The 19,582-nt window shown below is 42.8% G+C and overlaps 1 protein-coding gene across 1 annotated transcript in view; it reads left to right on the plus strand.

Moving 5' to 3' along the window:
- TRPM6 (transient receptor potential cation channel subfamily M member 6) overlaps positions 1 to 19,582 on the plus strand; it is a 314,173-nt gene that overhangs the window by 84,071 nt on the left and 210,520 nt on the right. The window contains exons 6-7 of the mRNA XM_069763300.1: positions 16,153 to 16,277; positions 16,469 to 16,640. Of these exons, the coding sequence (XP_069619401.1) occupies positions 16,153 to 16,277; positions 16,469 to 16,640 (297 nt within the window). The remainder of the gene's footprint in view (positions 1 to 16,152; positions 16,278 to 16,468; positions 16,641 to 19,582) is intronic.

Here is a 19,582-nt window from a genome sequence, read left to right on the forward strand (position 1 = left end):
ACGTTCCTTTGATGTCAATTTCCTCTTCCCCCTCTTCTGAGGTCCCTGAGTTTTTGTCGGATTTCCAGGATGTATTTGATGAGCCCAAGTCCAGTTCCCTTCCTCCGCACAGGGACTGTGATTGTGCTATTAACTTGATTCCTGGTTGCAAGTTCCCTAAGGGCCGACTTTTCAATCTGTCTGTGCCAGAGCATGCCGCCATGCGGAGTTATGTTAAGGAGTCTTTGGAGAAGGGGCATATTCGGCCCTCTTCGTCACCATTGGGAGCGGGTTTCTTTTTTGTTGCTAAGAAGGATGGCTCCTTGAGACCCTGTATTGATTATCGTCTTCTTAATAAGATCACGGTCAAATTCCAATACCCCTTGCCTTTGCTTACTGATTTGTTTGCTCAGATTAAGGGGGCTAGTTGGTTTACTAAGATTGACCTCCGAGGGGCATATAATCTTGTTCGTATTAAACAGGGTTACGAATGGAAAACTGCATTTAATACGCCCGAAGGCCATTTTGAATATCCTGTGATGCCATTTGGGCTCTCTAATGCTCCATATGTGTTCCAGTCTTTCATGCATGATATTTTCTACAATTATCTTGATAAATTCATGGTCGTATATTTGGATGATATTTTGATTTTTTCCGATGATTGGGAGTCTCATGTGAAGCAGGTCAGGATGGTGTTCCAGATCCTTCGTGATAATGCTTTCTTTGTGAAGGGGTCTAAGTGCCTATTCGGAGTTCAGAAGGTCTCTTTTTTTGGGGTTTTATTTTTTCTCCCTCATCTATAGAAATGGATCCTGTTATGGTCCAAGCTATTCATGACTGGATCCAACCCACATCTGTGAAGGGCCTTCAAAAATTTTTGGGCTTTGCTAATTTCTATCGCCGTTTCATTGCCAACTTTTCCAGTGTGGTTAAGCCCCTTACTGATTTGACGAAGAAAGGCGCTGATGTGACGAATTGGTCCTCTGCGGCTGTTGAGGCCTTTCAGGAGCTTAAACGCCGATTTACTTCTGCCCCTGTGTTGCGTCAGCCGGATGTTTCTCTTCCTTTTCAGGTTGAGGTCGACGCTTCTGAGATTGGGGCAGGGGCCGTTTTGTCTCAGAGGGAGTCTGATGGTTCTTTGATGAAACCGTGTGCTTTTTTTTCCAGAAAGTTTTCGCCTGCGGAACGCAATTATGATGTCGGCAATCGGGAGTTGTTGGCTATGAAGTGGGCGTTTGAGGAGTGGCGACATTGGCTTGAGGGAGCTAAACACCGCGTTGTGGTCCTGACCGATCATAAGAATCTGATTTACCTCGAGTCGGCCAAGCGGCTGAATCCTAGACAGGCTCGATGGTCCCTGTTTTTCTCCCGTTTTGATTTTGTGGTCTCGTATCTTCCGGGATCTAAGAATGTTAAGGCTGATGCCCTCTCTAGGAGTTTTTCGCCTGATTCTCCTGGAGTCCTTGAGCCGGTTGGCATTCTTAAGGAGGGGGTGATTCTTTCTGCTATCTCCCCTGATTTGCGGCGGGTGCTTCAAGAATTTCAGGCTGATAGGCCTGACCGCTGTCCAGTGGGGAAGCTGTTTGCTTCTGATGGATGGACAAGTAAGGTTATTTCTGAGGTTCATTGTTCAGTGTTGGCTGGTCATCCTGGGATTTTTGGTACCAGAGATTTGGTTGCTAGGTCCTTTTGGTGGCCTTCCTTGTCGCACGATGTGCGTGCTTTTGTGCAGTCCTGTGGGACTTGCGCCCGGGCCAAGCCTTGCTGTTCCCGCGCTAGTGGGTTGCTTTTGCCTTTGCCGGTCCCTGAGAGGCCCTGGACGCATATTTCCATGGATTTTATTTCAGATCTTCCTGTTTCCCAGAAGATGTCTGTTATCTGGGTTGTTTGTGACCGGTTCCCTAAAATGGTCCATCTGGTACCTTTGCCTAAAGTTGCCTTCCTCCTCAGATCTGGTTCCATTATTTTTTTCAGCATGTGGTTCGTTTGCATGGCATTCCGGAGAATATTGTCTCTGACAGAGGTTCTCAGTTTGTCTCTAGATTTTGGCGGACCTTTTGTGCTAGGATGGGCATTGATTTGTCTTTTTCTTCGGCGTTTCATCCTCAGACTAATGGCCAAACTGAGCAAACTAATCAGACCTTGGAAACCTATTTGAGATGCTTTGTGTCTGCTGATCAGGATGATTGGGTGTCTTTCTTGCCGTTGGCCGAGTTTGCCCTTAATAATCGGGCTAGTTCGGCTACTTTGGTTTCACCTTTCTTTTGTAATTTTGGTTTTCATCCTCGTTTTTTTTTCTGGGCAGGTTGAGCCTTCTGATTGTCCTGGTGTTGATTCTGTGGTGGACAGGCTGCAGCAGATTTGGACTCATGTGGTGGACAATTTGACGTGGTCTCAGGAAAGGGCTCAACGTTTTGCTAACCGCCGTCTGTGTGTTGGTCCCCGGCTTTGTGTGGGGGATTTGGTTTGGTTGTCTTCTCGTCATGTTCCTATGAAGGTTTCTTCCCCTAAGTTTAAGCCTCGGTTTATTGGTCCTTATAAAATTTCTGAAATTATTAATCCGGTGTCTTTTCGTTTGGCTCTTCCAGCCTCTTTTGCCATTCATAATGTTTTCCATAGATCTTTGTTGCGGAGATATGTGGTGCCCGTTGTTCCCTCGGTTGACCCTCCTGCCCCGGTGTTGGTTGAGGGAGAGTTGGAATATGAGGTTGAGAAGATTTTGGATTCTCGTTTTTCGAGGCGGAGGCTTCAGTATCTTGTCAAGTGGAAGGGTTATGGCCAGGAGGATAATTCTTGAGTTGTTGCCTCCGATGTCCATGCCACCAATTTGGTTCGTGCTTTTCATTTGGCTCGTCCTGATCGGCCTGGGGGCTCTGGTGAGGGTTCGGTGACCCCTCCTCAAGGGGGGGGGTACTGTTGTGAATTCCGCTCTTGGGCTCCCTCTTGTGGTTTCAAGTGGTATGGCTGCTCCTTGGAGTTAGCTGTCATCAGCTGCCTCCACTTATCGTCTCTTCTGCTCGGCTATTTAGGCCTGGCTGTTCCTTCAGCCAGTGCCACTTGTAAATGGTTCCTGGTTGGATTCACATCTCTTTGGATTTCCCTGTTATCCTGACCAGTTCAGCAAAGCTAAGATTTTGCTTGCGCTTTTCTGTTCAGATTGTGGATTTATCAGTTCAGTGCTTTCTGTGTTTGTCCAGCGTTATCAGTATGAATTAATTCTGTCTTGCTGGAAGCTCTGGGAAGCAGATTTACCCTCCACACCTTTAGTCAGGTGTGGAGATTTTTTTTTGTAAACTCTGCGTGGATTTTTGTAGTGTTTTATAACGACCGCACAGTATTCCATCCTGTCCTATCTATCAAGCTAGACTGGCCTCCTGTGCTCATCCTGGTTTCATTCTGTGTATGTCTTTTTCCTCATCACTCACAGTCATTATTTGTGGGGGACTAATCTATCCTTTGGGGATTTTCTCTGAGGCAAGATAGTTTTCCTGCTTCTGTCTTTAGGGGTAGTTAGATCTTAGGCTGTGACGAGATGCCTATGGAGAGTTAGGAGCATTCCACGGCTACTTATAGTGTTGTGTTGAGCTTAGGGACTGCGGTCAGTACAGTTACCACTTCCTTCAGAGCTCGTTCCATGTTGCTCCTAGACCACCGCATCATAACACATGGTGTCAATATGATCACTGCACCTATAGATGAATTCATTGAGAAGTGTAGTTTGTAAAATGGGATAAATTATGTGGGGTTCTTCTGTTTTGGCACCTCATGGTCTCCCAGTGGGTCATGGCACCTGCAAACCATAACAGTAAAATCTGGCACTCCTTCCCATCTGCGCTCTGCCATGCGCCCAAACAGTGGCTTACCCCCACATATGGGGTGTCAGCATACTCAGGACAAATTGCACAATATCTTTTGGTGTCCAATTTCTTCTGGGAAAATAAAAAATTGGGGGCAAAAATATATTTTTTGTGAAAAAATGATTTTTTTTATTTTTACAGCTCTACGTTATAAACTTCTGTGACACACTTGGGGGTTCAAAGTGCTCACCACACAACTAGATAAGTTTCTTAGGGGGTCTAGTTTCCAAAATGGTGCCACTTTTGTGGGGTTTCCACTGTTTAGGCACATCAGGGGCTCTCCAAACACGACATGGCATCCAATCTTAATTGCAGCCAATTTTGCCTTGAAAAAGTAAAAGGGCGCTCCTTCCCTTCCGAGCTCTGCCATGCGCCCAAACAGTGGTTTACCTCCACATATGGGGTATCTGCATACACGGGACAAATTTCACAACAACTTTTGGGGTCCAATTTCTCCTGTTACTCTTGGTAAAATAAAAAAATTGGGTCTGAATTAATTTCTAGTGAAAAAAAGTTAATGTTCTTTTTTTTTTTTTTTACATTCAAAAAATTCCTGTGAAGCACCTGAAGGGTTAATTAACATCTTGAATGTGGTTTTGAGCACCTCGAGAGGTGCAGTTTTTAGAATGTTGTCACTTTTGGATCTTTTGTATCATATAGATCCCTCAAAGCGACTTCAAATATATGGTGGTCCATAAAAAATAGAATGGTAGAATGGTGTTTGCAAAAATGAGAAATCGCTGTTTTAACTTTTAACCCTTATAACGTCCTAAGTTCCTAACAAAAAAAAAATTTGGCTTCCAAAGCTGTGCTGATTTAAAATAGACATGTGGGAAATATTAACTATTTTGCGTGACATATTTTTCTGTTTTAAGGACATAAAAATTCAAAGTTTGAAAATTGCTAAATTTTCCTAATTTTTGCCAAATTTCCATTTTTTACTAGGGGGTAAAGGGGTTAAGAATAGGGGTACTGGACCATTGCCCAGTTTTCCTACCCCACCCACCCCCAATTCTGGCCCGAACAGTGCAATAGCAACAGAGACCACCACATAGTAAAGCAGCTCATATGCATTTTCTAGCTCATTAAAAATACCTGAGCTAATTGGATGGAGTGCAGGTGCAATGGCCAAAAAATAAAGGTATGTGCACACGTATCCCGGAGGGCTGCGGATTTTTCTGCAGCGGATTTTGAAAAACCGCAGGTTTTTACTGCGGATTTATCGCGGTTTCTTCTGCGGTTTCTACTGCGGGTTTACACCTGCAGTTTCCTATTGGAGCAGGTGTAAACCCGCAGTGGAATCCGCAGAAAGAATTGACAAGCTGCGGAATATAAACCCCACGTGTTTTTTTTCAGCAGCATGTGCACTACGGATTTCATTTCCCATAAGTTTACATTGTACTGTAAACTCATGGGAAACCGCTGCGGACCCGCAGCTGCGGAAACGCTGCGGATCCGCAGCAAAATCCGCAGCGTGTGCACATAGCCTAAAACTTCGGGAGACAAATTATGTAAATACACATTGATTGCCCTAATATGGCCATACATTTTTAAATTTACTTGCACACCCCAAAAGGTAACCCATACCCATACTTTATTGCATCATAATATAAAATTAGTTCTAAGGGATATTGCACATTTAAAAGACACAACAGTTAAATCAAAGTGGACCTCATGGTGGACATTTGCATTATAGTGGGCATATACAGTATAATATATTTAATTTATACAGTGACATCTTAATAATCCTAGACATCAATAACGTCACGTGCTAAATGCACATAGAAGGTAAATCCCAGCCATACTAATCACCTGTAGCGAAAGTAAAGCTCTTATCAAAAGTTCGATGTTTCCTCAACCGAGATCTATAATAACTAAGTAATATTATACGGCTGGGTTCACATTGCGTTAAGTGCAGTCCGCTGACGGCATCCGTTACATAGCGGCACTAACGCTATGTAACGGATCCGTTAGCGCACCCATTGACTGCCATTATATAGCGCATTGCTCATAATCGGCATGCGTTAGTGATGTGCCGTCATTCTGTGACAGATACAAAAACCGTGTGCACTACTGGAGAAGAATGGTGCTAGGTTAGGTTCCCACACCTTCATAGACTATAAAGAAAAAGAACCCAGCACTCAACTGATGCTTTAGTGCAATTTTAATCGTAGTAGTACCCAATAAACGTTTCGGTCCTTGAATGGACCTTCGTCAGTAACGTACTGTAGAATAATAGAATAGACCGTATGGTCATAGGGTACAAAAAAGCAGCGTCTTATGTGTGAGTCAGATAGGAGCGGTACTGAGGAGACCGAGCTGGATGGTGGTGCTGTCAGACGCGGTGTCCACCGCTAGTGGACACCGCGTCTGACAGCACCACCATCCAGCTCGGTCTCCTCAGTACCGCTCCTATCTGACTCACACATAAGACGCTGCTTTTTTGTACCCTATGACCATACGGTCTATTCTATTATTCTACAGTACGTTACTGACGAAGGTCCATTCAAGGACCGAAACGTTTATTGGGTACTACTACGATTAAAATTGCACTAAAGCATCAGTTGAGTGCTGGGTTCTTTTTCTTTTTTTTCTTTATAGTCATTCTGTGACAGACCCTCGGACGCAGTCTGCAGCGTTTTCGGGTCCGTCACCGCTAGCACAGATAGAGCATCTGCGCTAGCGCGATCGCATAAACGCGATCTTTTTCAGAACTTGCGTTAATGCAGTCCATTTAACGTATGCGCTGAACAGACTGCACTTAACGCAATGTGAACCTAGCCTGACTAATAAGTACATAGAGGCAAGTTTCTTGTAGAATCATCTGAGCTTCACCCACCACAATTACCTTCTGTGTGCTCTCAGTTGCTAAGCTCCACTGAAATAAATAGGCATGTGCTATTGTTCAGTGACACTGTTTTGTCAGGGGTTTTCATGTCAAGACAATCCCTTTAAGAGTTTTCATAGTAGGACTTCAAGGGTTTACTATAGAGAACCAGTTCATAAGTAGACAAGTTGCGGTACTTATATTTTATTCCCGCATAATCACATATGTACTGTGTATGTAATTAATATTTGAGGTTATTCTGATATTCCTTGAAAAAAAAATCTGTTTGAAAATGACACCAGCCACGCTTGCACAGCTATTGGTGAAACAGATTTCTTTTTTCAAGGAATATCAGGATAACCTCAGACATTAATTACATACGCAGTACATACAGTTAGGGCCAGAAATATTTGGACAGTGACACAATTTTCGCGAGTTGGGCTCTGCATGCCACCACATTGGATTTGAAATGAAACCTCTACAACAGAATTCAAGTGCAGATTGTAACGTTTAATTTGAAGGGTTGACCAAAAATATCTGATAGAAAATGTAGGAATTGTACACATTTCTTTACAAACACTCCACATTTTAGGAGGTCAAAAGTAATTGGACAAATAAACATAACCCAAACAAAATATTTTTATTTTCAATATTTTGTTGCAAATCCTTTGGAGGCAATCACTGCCTTAAGTCTGGAACCCATGGACATCACCAAACGCTGGGTTTCCTCCTTCTTAATGCTTTGCCAGGCCTTTACAGCCGCAGCCTTCAGGTCTTGCTTGTTTGTGGGTCTTTCCGTCTTAAGTCTGGATTTGAGCAAGTGAAATGCATGCTCAATTGGGTTTAGATCTGGAGATTGACTTGGCCATTGCAGAATGTGCCACTTTTTGGCACTCATGAACTCCTGGGTAGCTTTGGCTGTATGCTTGTGGTCATTGTCCATCTGTACTATGAAGCACCGTCCAATCAACTTTGCAGCATTTGGCTGAATCTGGGCTGAAAGTATATCCCGGTACACTTCAGAATTCATCCGGCTACTCTTGTCTGCTCTTATGTCATTAATAAACACAAGTGACCCAGTGCCATTGAAAGCCATGCATGCCCATGCCATCACGTTGCCTCCACCATGTTTTACAGAGGATGTGGTGTGCCTTGGATCATGTGCTGTTCCCTTTCTTCTCCAAACTTTTTTCTTCCCATCATTCTGGTACAGGTTGATCTTTGTCTCATCTGTCCATAGAATACTTTTCCAGAACTGAGCTGGCTTCTTGAGGTGTTTTTCTGCAAATTTAACTCTGGCCTGTCTATTTTTGGTATTGATGAATGGTTTGCATCTAGATGTGAACCCTTTGTATTTACTGTCATGGAGTCTTCTCTTTACTGTTGACTTAGAGACAGATACACCTACTTCACTGAGAGTGTTCTGGACTTCAGTTGATGTTGTGAACGGGTTCTTCTTCACCAAATTAAGTATGCGGCGATCATCCACCACTGTTGTCATCCGTGGAGGCCCAGGCCTTATGAGTTCCCAAGCTCACCAGTCAATTCCTTTTTTCTCAGAATGTACCCAACTGTTGATTTTGCTACTCCAAGCATGTCTGCTATCTCTCTGATGGATTTTTTCTTTTTTTTCAGCCTCAGGATGTTCTGCTTCACCTCAATTGAGAGTTCCTTTGACCGCATGTTGTCTGCTCACAGCAACAGCTTCCAAATGCAAAACCACACACCTGGAATCCACCCCTGACCTTTTAACTACTTCATTGATTACAGGTTAATGAGGGAGATGCCTTCAGAGTTAATTGCAGCCCTTAGAGTCCATTGTCCAATTACTTTTGGTCCCTTGAAAAAGAGGACGCTATGCATTACAGAGCTATGATTCCTAAACCCTTTCTCAGATTTCAATGTGGAAACTATCATATTGCAGCTGGGAGTGTGCACTTTCAGCCCATGTTATATATATAATTGTATTTCTGAACATGTTTTTGTAAACAGCTAAAATAACAAAACTTGTGTCACTGTCCAAATATTTCTGGCCCTAACTGTATGTGATTATGCTGCTCTGCATACGGTTTTTATTGCAGCACTGACAGAGAAAAAAACCAAACAAATTGTAAAAATCAATAAAAATATATATGCAGCGCCCCAGAGATCTGGTCGTTGCAGTATGACACTCTGCTACTAAGGGGAGTGATGGTACGTCTGATGGCACTGAAGGAATTCTACTGACCAGGTATCACCAGCACACATTACACTTCACACTCTGGCTACTAGGGGGAGAAAAAGGCTTTATTTATTGGGCCACTCCTCACACTGGTAAAACTAGGGGTTGGATAGGAAGTTAGTCAGAAGCTGACTGGGTTGGATTCAGGCAACATCCCGTGGCAGGGGGTGTTGCAGGGAGAAGACACAGGGGGGTCCCTGTCAGGCGTGGGAACCTGGCAGGTGCCTAGCGAACAGAGCAAAACGTAACGGAACCGCGCCTGCACACCCCACGGCAGTATTCTAAGAGAGAGACACGAAGGGAAGGGTATTGTGGAACAGTGAGAAACGAGATCAAGCACAAAGGAGAACCGGTAGGAGTCGTGCCGTGAGACCGAGGCAACATCCTACTGAGGCGCGTAGCCGGTGGCCGGAACACCGCGGGAGTAACTGACTCTAGGCCTTACTTCGAACTCCGCAGGACAGTTAATTATAGGTTGGCTGTCTACCTTAAATTTCCTACGAAGACATAGGGGGCAACGCGTGGAGAGGGGCGTCTCTAGGGTCCCGGAAGAGCTCCGAGCCTTCCCGTCATATGGGTGCGTCCTAGCCATAACATACTGGGGGACGAGAAACTAGTAACATCTGGAACAAGCGAGAGAGAATTAGAAAGAAAGAACGAACGAGAACAGCAGTTGTGAGGACTATTCCGAATGCTCAGCAGGGTAGCACTACAACACACAGGCGCTAGTGGTAGGCACTGATTTCCACCTGCAAAGGGAACTCTGGGAGTGCCCATCGGACCGGCCGGTCTCAGAAAGCCCTGTTAAGCGTGGTCTGGATTGAGGATCCTGAAGTCTTCAGTAAAGAGGTAAAGAGACTGCAACCTTGTGTCCTCGTTATTGACTGCACCTCACACCATCACCATCCACCTTACTGGGAAGCCCTGGGGACATACTTCACCTGTGGGAAGGTATACTGTTGTGAATTCTGCTTTTGGGCTCCCTCCGGTGGTTGTAGAGGGTAATGCAGTTGTGCCTGGACTGCAGGAGTGGACAGGTGTATCTACTAATTGCAAAACTGACTGGGGTATATAGCTTTGCAGGATCCTTTAGTCAGTGCCAGTTGTCCATTGTTCTTGAAGGATTCACTTCCCTGCTGGTCTCTCCAGTTTGCTGTGCTTTTCTACAAAGATAAGTCCTGGCTTGGTTTTTGCTGTCCACCTACTGTGGACCTTATAGTTCTGTGCATTTTCATGTTTTTGTCTTGTCCAGCTTAGTCTGTGAAGGATTTTTTGCAGCCTTGCTATTTCTCTGGAGATGCATATATACCCCCCATGTCTTTAGTCAGATGTGCTGATCCGTATTTTCTGCGGTGGATATTTTCTAGTGTTTTTATACTGACCGCATAGTACTCTGTTCTATTCTTTCTTTTTAGCTAGTATGGCCTCCTATGCTAAAATCTGATTTCATATCTGTGTATGTTATTTCCCTCTCCTCTCACAGTCAATATTTGTGGGGGGCTATCTATCCTTTGGGGATTTTCTCTGAGGCAAGATAGGTTTCCTGTTTCTGTCTTTAGGGGTAGTTAGATCTTGGGCTGTGCCGAGGGGTCTAGGGAGTGTTAGGTTCCCCCCATGGCTACTTCTAGTTGCGCTGCTAGGTTCAGGGTTTGCGGTCAGTACAGGGACCACCTTCTCCAGAGTCCATCTCATGCTGCTCCTAGGCCACCAGATCATAACAGTATACCATTCAGCTGCCATTCCATCACCCCAGCGGACTCCTCAGCAGCGTCAGTCACCCTGACCGAACACCACAGGTGGCGTCACGAATCCCTGATAGACTGTACCACCTTTATTGGACGCCCCTTAGCAGGGTCGCGGACTGGGTCTAGCCACTGTGACAGCCTCAGAACCGAACCAGAGAGGCCCGGTACCGAGAACTCATGGCCCTGTGTCTGGGGGCGCTCCATATATACTAGCTGAAGATCCCGGTGTTGCCTGGGCATAGTAAATATCTGTGGTTAGTTATAGCACCTAACTTCTCTTATTTTCCCATCACGCCTCTCATTTTCCCCCTCACATCTCTCATTTTCTCCCTTACACCTCTCATTTTCCCCCTCACTCCTCTTTTTTTCCCCTTCACTCCTCTCATTCCCCCTAACACTTTTCATTTCGACCTCACATCTGTCATTTTCCGATCACTCCACTATTTTCCCTCACTCCTCTCATTTTGCACTCACACCTTTTCATTTTGCACTCACACCCCTCATTTTCACCTCAAACCTCTCATTTTCCCCTCAGTATATACATGTTTGTCATCTCCCTTATACAGTTAGGGCCAGAAATATTTGGACAGTGACACAAGTTTTGTTATTTTAGCTGTTTACAAAAACATGTTCAGAAATACAATTATATATATAATATGGGCTGAAAGTGCACACTCCCAGCTGCAATATGATAGTTTCCACATCCAAATCGGAGAATGGGTTTAGGAATCATAGCTCTGTAATGCATAGCGTCCTCTTTTTCAAGGGACCAAAAGTAATTGGACAATGGACTCTAAGGGCTGCAATTAACTCTGAAGGCGTCTCCCTCGTTAACCTGTAATCAATGAAGTAGTTAAAAGGTCAGGGGTGGATTCCAGGTGTGTGGTTTTGCATTTGGAAGCTGTTGCTGTGAGCAGACAACATGCGGTCAAAGGAACTCTCAATTGAGGTGAAGCAGAACATCCTGAGGCTGAAAAAAAAGAAAAAATCCATCAGAGAGATAGCAGACATGCTTGGAGTAGCAAAATCAACAGTTGGGTACATTCTGAGAAAAAAGGAATTGACTGGTGATCTTGGGAACTCAAAAAGGCCTGGGCGTCCACGGATGACAACAGTGGTGGATGATCGCCGCATACTTAATTTGGTGAAGAAGAACCTGTTCACAACATCAACTGAAGTCCAGAACACTCTCAGTGAAGTAGGTGTATCTGTCTCTAAGTCAACAGTAAAGAGAAGACTCCATGACAGTAAATACAAAGGGTTCACATCTAGATGCAAACCATTCATCAATACCAAAAATAGACAGGCCAGAGTTAAATTTGCAGAAAAACACCTCAAGAAGCCAGCTCAGTTCTGGAAAAGTATTCTATGGACAGATGAGACAAAGATCAACCTGTACCAGAATGATGGGAAGAAAAAAGTTTGGAGAAGAAAGGGAACGGCACATGATCCAAGGCACACCACATCCTCTGTAAAACATGGTGGAGGCAACGTGATGGCATGGGCATGCATGGCTTTCAATGGCACTGGGTCACTTGTGTTTATTGATGACATAAGAGCAAACAAGAGTAGCCGGATGAATTCTGAAGTGTACCGGGATATACTTTCAGCCCAGATTCAGCCAAATGCTGCAAAGTTGATTGGACGGTGCTTCATAGTACAGATGGACAATGACCCCAAGCATACAGCCAAAGCTACCCAGGAGTTCATGAGTGCCAAAAAGTGGCACATTCTGCAATGGCCAAGTCAATCTCCAGATCTAAACCCAATTGAGCATGCATTTCACTTGCTCAAATCCAGACTTAAGACGGAAAGACCCACAAACAAGCAAGACCTGAAGGCTGCGGCTGTAAAGGCCTGGCAAAGCATTAAGAAGGAGGAAACCCAGCGTTTGGTGATGTCCATGGGTTCGAGACTTAAGGCAGTGATTGCCTCCAAAGGATTTGCAACAAAATATTGAAAATAAAAATATTTTGTTTGGGTTATGTTTATTTGTCCAATTACTTTTGACCTCCTAAAATGTGGAGTGTTTGTAAAGAAATGTGTACAATTCCTACATTTTCTATCAGATATTTTTGTTCAACCCTTCAAATTAAACGTTACAATCTGCACTTGAATTCTGTTGTAGAGGTTTCATTTCAAATCCAATGTGGTGGCATGCAGAGCTCAACTCGCGAAAATTGTGTCGCTGTCCAAATATTTCTGGCCCTAACTGTATATGGTATACACCTGTATGTCATCTCCTGTATATAGTATATACCTGTATGTCATCTCCCCTGTAAATACAATATACAGGAGGAGATGACATACAGCAAGTATATTTTATATACCTGTCATCTCCTCCTGTATATAGTATATACCTGTATGTCATCTCTTCTATATATACTATATACCTGTATGTCATCTCCTGCTATATATAGTATATACCTGTGTCATCTCCTGTATATGGTATATACCTGCTGTATGTCATCTCCTCCTCTATATACCTGTGTCATCTCCTCTTTTATATAGTATATACCTGTATGTCATCTCCTCCTGTATATAGTATATACGTTGTCATCTCCTCCTGTATATAGTATGTACCTGTATGTCATCTCCTCCTGTATATAGTATATTCCTATGTGTCATCTCCTCCTGTATATAGTATATATCTGTGTGTCATCTCCTCCTGTATATAGTATATACGTGTGTGTCATCTCCTCCTGTATATAGTATGTACCTGTGTGTCATCTCTTCCTGTATATAGTATATATCTGTATGTGCTCTCCTCCTGTATTAGACCTCGTTCACATGTTATTTGGTCAGTATTTTTACCTCAGTATTTTTAAGCTAAATTGGCAGCCTGATAAATCCCCAGCCAACAGGAAGCCCTCCCCCCTGGCAGTATATATTAGCTCACACATACACATAATAGACAGGTCATGTGACTGACAGGTGCCGTATTTCCTATATGTTGCTCTTGTAGTTTGTCTGCTTATTAATCAGATTTTTATTTTTGAAGGATAATACCAGACTTGTGTGTGTTTTAGGGTGAGTTTCATGTGTCAAGTTGTGTGTGTTGAGTTGCATGTGGCGACATGCATGTAGCGACTTTTGTGAGATAAGTTTTGTGTGGCGACATGCGTGTAGCAACTTTTTGTGTGTCAAGTTGCATGTGACAGGTTAATGTAGCAAGTTGTGTGCAGCAAGTTTTGCGCGTGGCGAGTTTTGTGTGGTGCGTTTTGAGTATGTGCAAGTTTTGTGTGAGGCAACTTTTGCATGTGTTGCAACTTTTGTGCATGTGGCAATTTTTCCGCGTGTGCAAGTTTTGTGTGTGGCGAGTTTTCCATGAGGTGAGTTTTGCACGTATGGCGAGTTTTGCGTGAGCCTAGTTTTGCATGTGGCGAGTTTTGAGCGGCGACTTTTGTGTTTCGACTTTTATGTGGCGAGGTTGGTGTATGTGTGGTGAAATGTGTGCTAAGGGTGGTATATGCGTTCAAGCACGTGGTAGTGTGTGGCGCATTTTGTGTGTGTGTTCATATCCCCGTGTGTGGTGAGTATCCCATGTCGGGGCCCCACCTTAGCAACTGTACGGTATATACTCTTTGGCGCCATCACTCTCATTCTTTAAGTCCCCCTTGTTCACATCTGGCAGCTGTCAATTTGCCTCCAACACTTTTCCTTTCACTTTTTCCCCATTATGTAGAGATAGGGGCAAAATTGTTTGGTGAATTGGAATGCGCGGGGTTAAAACGTTACCTCACAACATAGCCTATGACGCTCTCGGGGTCCAGACGTGTGACTGTGCAAAATTTTATGGGAGGTGGAGCCGCATATTCATGACTGTAATGGGCGGCCCCACGTGACCGCTCATACAGTAGAAGGTGCGGCCAGGACAGGATGCAGCGCCAGCGAGGGAGCCGGGTGAGTATTTTAATAACAGCGGGCGGGCGCACAGGGGGTGGGAGGGGGTTGGGGACATGGATCTTTATTATAAACACGAGAAACAAAAAAAAAAAGGATTTATCATATCTTCTCTACAGCAAACGCTGCTGCAGAGAAGATATGAATGACATGTCTCCGTGTTTTCCAAATGGACACACGGTCCGTGAAAACACGCTGACATGTGCAGAGACACATTGATTTCAATGTGTCTACGTGAGTCAGTGTCTCCGGTACGTGAGGAAACTGTCACCTCACGTAGCGGAGCCACTGACGTGTGAAACCGGCCTTAATCAGATCACCACATGAAGATCCCCCCCCCCTCCCCCAGAGGCCGCCCCGGGGCATGGGCATATCATTAGCTTAAAACTGAAAATACAGATATAACAACAACCACAAGATGGATTTCATAACCCAAGTATCATTAATCAGTATAACAACGCCGACCTGACAGTATATGTATGTTACTGTGCACAATCCTGCTGACAGGTTCCCTTTTAAATAAGTAATTTTTTTATTCTTTTTTTTTTTTAAGACTTGCCTCCCCAGCATTCAAACTCCCAACTTATATAATTGCAGGCAACAGCAAAAGCCATACCACAGGCTTCACTGTCAAGCACAGCAGAATTTAATGTGCTCGCATATGCAATGCAATCTTCTTCTTTACAGAAACATTGTACTAGTACATTTAGATACTGTACGTCTCTATATACCTCTGAATTTCTAGGTACCTGTATTCTAAGGGTAAAATAATAGTCGGAGATATTTTTCTTCCTATGAAACTGCTAAAAAATTAAGAACAATTACAATAATGACTTTTTAATAATAATGACTTTTTATATGCTTTTCTAGGTAAATATAAATATCACAAGTCAGTAAATGACAAATGTATTTGGTATCACAGTAACCATAACAATCCGTACATTACAGTGAAATTTACAGCGACTGGTGAATGGCGTAAAAAAAAAAGTTTTAAAAAATGGCTTCATCGATTACATTAAAAATCTAATTAAAATATTACGCTGAAGCTGTATTCGCACGTCGCTTAAAAACTGTATTTTTCCAGCTCCACAAAGAAATAAAGAAAAAAGTGCACTAGCACTTCACAGTTCAACAACGTCTTTAGACAGTGGGCAGGAGTTTTCCTGAAGTCACATCCACTTTGCTTGGGCGGTTAGGCTGTGTTCACACATAGCGAAGCTGCTGTGTTTTGTTTCTTGAATTTCTGTACAAAAAACCCCTCCTGCTTTTTAACTGTTTAAGGATCCCAACCATCTCTGATACAGCAGAACAGTTCAGTTTTGGGACTACGTCCTGCTTTCCTGGGCAGTCTGCTGAATATCCACCATTGCCACCCTTTAACATGTCCTCCAAAAATTTGCCACATAATTTGTCCTTCTTTTGGTTCGGTAAAAGTTGGGAGGGAGGTATGTAGGTTTCCGTTTAAGACTTTTCATAGTCGGACTTCAAGGGTATTTTAGGTTTGTGTCCATTCAGATTTAGTTCTAACCTTTTTTTCTGGAGATCAAACAGAACGATTTGCTTTAATAAACATATTATTAAACCGATCTTTGCTACGTTATTTATGGATTTGCTTTCTAGGAGTGTCTAAACATGTGGGTGATGCCTTAAAAGCTCATGCATCCCAGCACTTAAGAAAAATCTGTGCCATAGGGATTCCAACCTGGGGGGTTATCGAGAATCAAAAGGATCTTATTGGAAAAGATGTGAGTATGACAATTCCTTTAATTTATGTATCGATTTATGGTTATATACCGTACTTGCATTTCTCTCACGTAGCCTCCTTCCAATTTTTTTGCCAGTTGATTGAACAATGGAGATGTGTGTTTTCTTTTTTTTTTTCTTTTTTATAAATCTGCAAGTTTCAGGTTTAGATAAAACTTGTTTTAATTTTCAGGCAGTTTGCCTTTATCAAACTCTGGTGAATCCACTGAGTAAGCTCACCACCTTAAATAGCATGCATTCTCATTTCATCATGGTGGATGACGGCACGGCGGGAAAGTATGAAAGCGATATGAAACTGAGAAGAAACCTTGAGGAATACATATCTCTGCAGAAAATACATACAAGTAAGTCTGTATCTACTTTATGGATATTCCTTCAGGAACACTGTAATAATTCATTCTAGATTTATAGAATAGTATAATTTAGAATATAATTTACGGTAATATAATTGTATTATTTCATTTTATTAGCAAAGGGTGGATTGTTTTTTTTTTTTTTTTTTGGACCTGTCCTGTAATGGATCTGGCAGAGCGTTTAATAGGAATATTGTAGATGTAAACAGAGCTTTAGGATGAAAAATTACCCATAACAGGCACCGATTATGTGTTTGATCTTGTGTCGTTTTTTTTTTTTCACTCCAACAATTGTAGGTGTGATCACATTTTCCTTCTGACAGGCAGATGCCTGTTGAGAGCCAACAAAGATAATTTTTAAGTCCGCATTAGAGATGGGCGAACCCGAATGGTAAACTAGTGTCCGTACACATACTCCGAACATGGACTTCTCCCGAAAGTCTGTCTTTACTATTTGGGTTCGGCAGCCTTTCAATCAACAAGCTTTACCTGTGAGGGCACTTCCGGCCTGATCACAGACATGTCAAGTATCGGCGCACTGTGTAATAAAAAAAGAAATACTAGGATCGCCTCTATTTTTCATAACAAGCGCAGGTAAAGCAGACGGCTCTGGGCTACTGCCCTCAGCTGTCAGCTTTATTTTGGCTGGTTATCAAAAATAGAGCGGTTCCCACTCAATTTTTTTTTAATTATTTAAATTTTAATAATAAAAAAAAACAAACATTTTTTGACAGGCATACTGGGGGCTGGATTATTTGACCCTCCCCAGCCTAAGAATAGCAGCCCACATCTACCCCAGAAAAGGTGCATCCATTAGATGGGGATTTGCCCTGCTCTTCCCGCTTGCCCTGGTGCGTTGGCAAGCTGGGTAATATTTTGAGGTTGATGTCCGCTGATATCAAGCCCCTCTTTTATTCCATTTATTAACATTAAAAATAAAAAAAGGTAACCCTTACCTGTCCACCGATAATCCATAATGCTGATGTCCCATGATGAACACCAACTCGGCTACATCTGGTTGCATTGCTGAGCAGTGACCTCAGTAACGTGACCGCTCAGCAAGACAGCCAGATGACACTGAGCTGAGAGTAAGAACATGGTAACCTTAATGACGTCACTGCCAGTCATACACAGCCGCGTTCTCACACTAAGCTCTGTTTCATCTTGCTGCCGGGCTGAGCAGTCACATTACTGATGTCACCGCTCAACAATGCAAACAGATGTAGCAGAGTTGGGGCTCGTCCTCGGATATCAGCATTATGGATTATCAGCTGACATGTGAGGATTACTTTTTTTTTAATAACTGGAATATAAAGGAGATTTTTCGAGACGTGTTTTGTTCAATTAAAGGACTTTTTTTCTGTGTGTTTGTCTTTATTAATTTTCAAAGGATACAACATTTCTGGGGTGACTGAGGGCTGATGTTGTAAGTTTAGGAGGGGGCCAATATCCATGGCTCCTTCCTAGCTTATTTATATCAGCCCGCGCAGCTGTCTGTTTAGCTTTTGCTGAAATATATAAGAGACCCCCATGTCATTTTTTGGGGGGAATCCCCCCATTTTAATAATTTGTAAAGGCTACACAGAAAGCTGTGAGCTAATATTAATAGCCCGAGAAGCTTCATGGATAGTGGCCCCTTCCCAGAATAATAACACTAATGCGATCCGGGTTCTGGATAGAGTTCAGATACGTGATGGACCCGAGCATCCATGGGTCCGCTCATCCCTTGTCGGCATATCGGTGTCAAAGAAGCTGGATTGTATTCTTCTTTCTAATGCTGCACATGTTTATAATGAACATTGATGGGAATGATCATTCAGGCATTATCAGATTATGTAAACCATAAAGCAAAGTTGAGATGCATTACACCCATTTTTTTTCTACATTTTAATTTAGGTGTTAGTACATTTAACTCTTATCTATTTTACTTGCTTCTAGAACCTAGGATAAAAACAAAATGAGCAAATACTCTGCAGTAAATAAATAGTGCTTTTAAATAACACCGGGTATATGGTTGACACTACTTTGATCAAAACAGCGTAAAAGCCTTCCCACTGCTACAAGGTGTGCCCTATTGGGATGGTCCCTATCTGTTGTAGTTCACCTCGCTATGCGACAACAGGCCTCAAATAGATGGGGGCAGAGCAGGACTCAGACCTGACTGTTCAGATCCCTGCCTGTGGAAAGTTATGTAGACAAAATGAACAGCCCAAAATGGAGGCTCTATTCCCCTGTATGTACAAAGTACAAAACACTAAGGGTATGTGCACACGTCAGGATTTCTCGCAGAAATTCGTTTTCTTTTGCGTTTCTTATGCGTTTTTGACGCGTTTTTTGCACGTCTTTGTGTGTTTTTTGCGTTTTTTTCCCCAATGCATTAAATAGCGGGAAAAACGCGAAAAATCCACAAAATTAATGAACATGCTGCTTTTTTTTTACCGTGATGCACTCTTTAAGGGAAAAAAACGCATCATGTGCACAAAAATTGCAGAATGCATTCTAAATGATAGGAAGCATATGTCTGCGTTTTTAATGTGTTTTTATAGCGTTTTTATCGCAAAAAAAAGCAAAAAAACCTGAACGTGTGCACATACCCTTAAGCAAAACCAAAGAAATGAGCAGGCACACATATTGGTATAAGTGCAATGTATCGGTGCAAAGTCATACTGTTGCCATTAACAGACAGAACCTAGAATAAAAACAAAATGAACAAATACCCTGCAGTAAGTAAATAGTAATAGTACATGTAAAAAAACATAGGGTACATAGCTGACACTATTTTGATTATACTTATATAGCGCTTTACAGATACTGTATCATCATAATTCTCCCTATTGGGGCTCACAATCCAAATTCCCTATCACTGGAGTGTGGGAGGAAATTATCCCTATATTTGGAATGTGGAAAGAAACCCACACAAACATCGGGAGAAC

The sequence above is a fragment of the Ranitomeya imitator genome, chromosome 1, assembly GCF_032444005.1.
Source record: "Ranitomeya imitator isolate aRanImi1 chromosome 1, aRanImi1.pri, whole genome shotgun sequence".
NCBI lineage: Eukaryota > Metazoa > Chordata > Amphibia > Anura > Dendrobatidae > Ranitomeya > Ranitomeya imitator.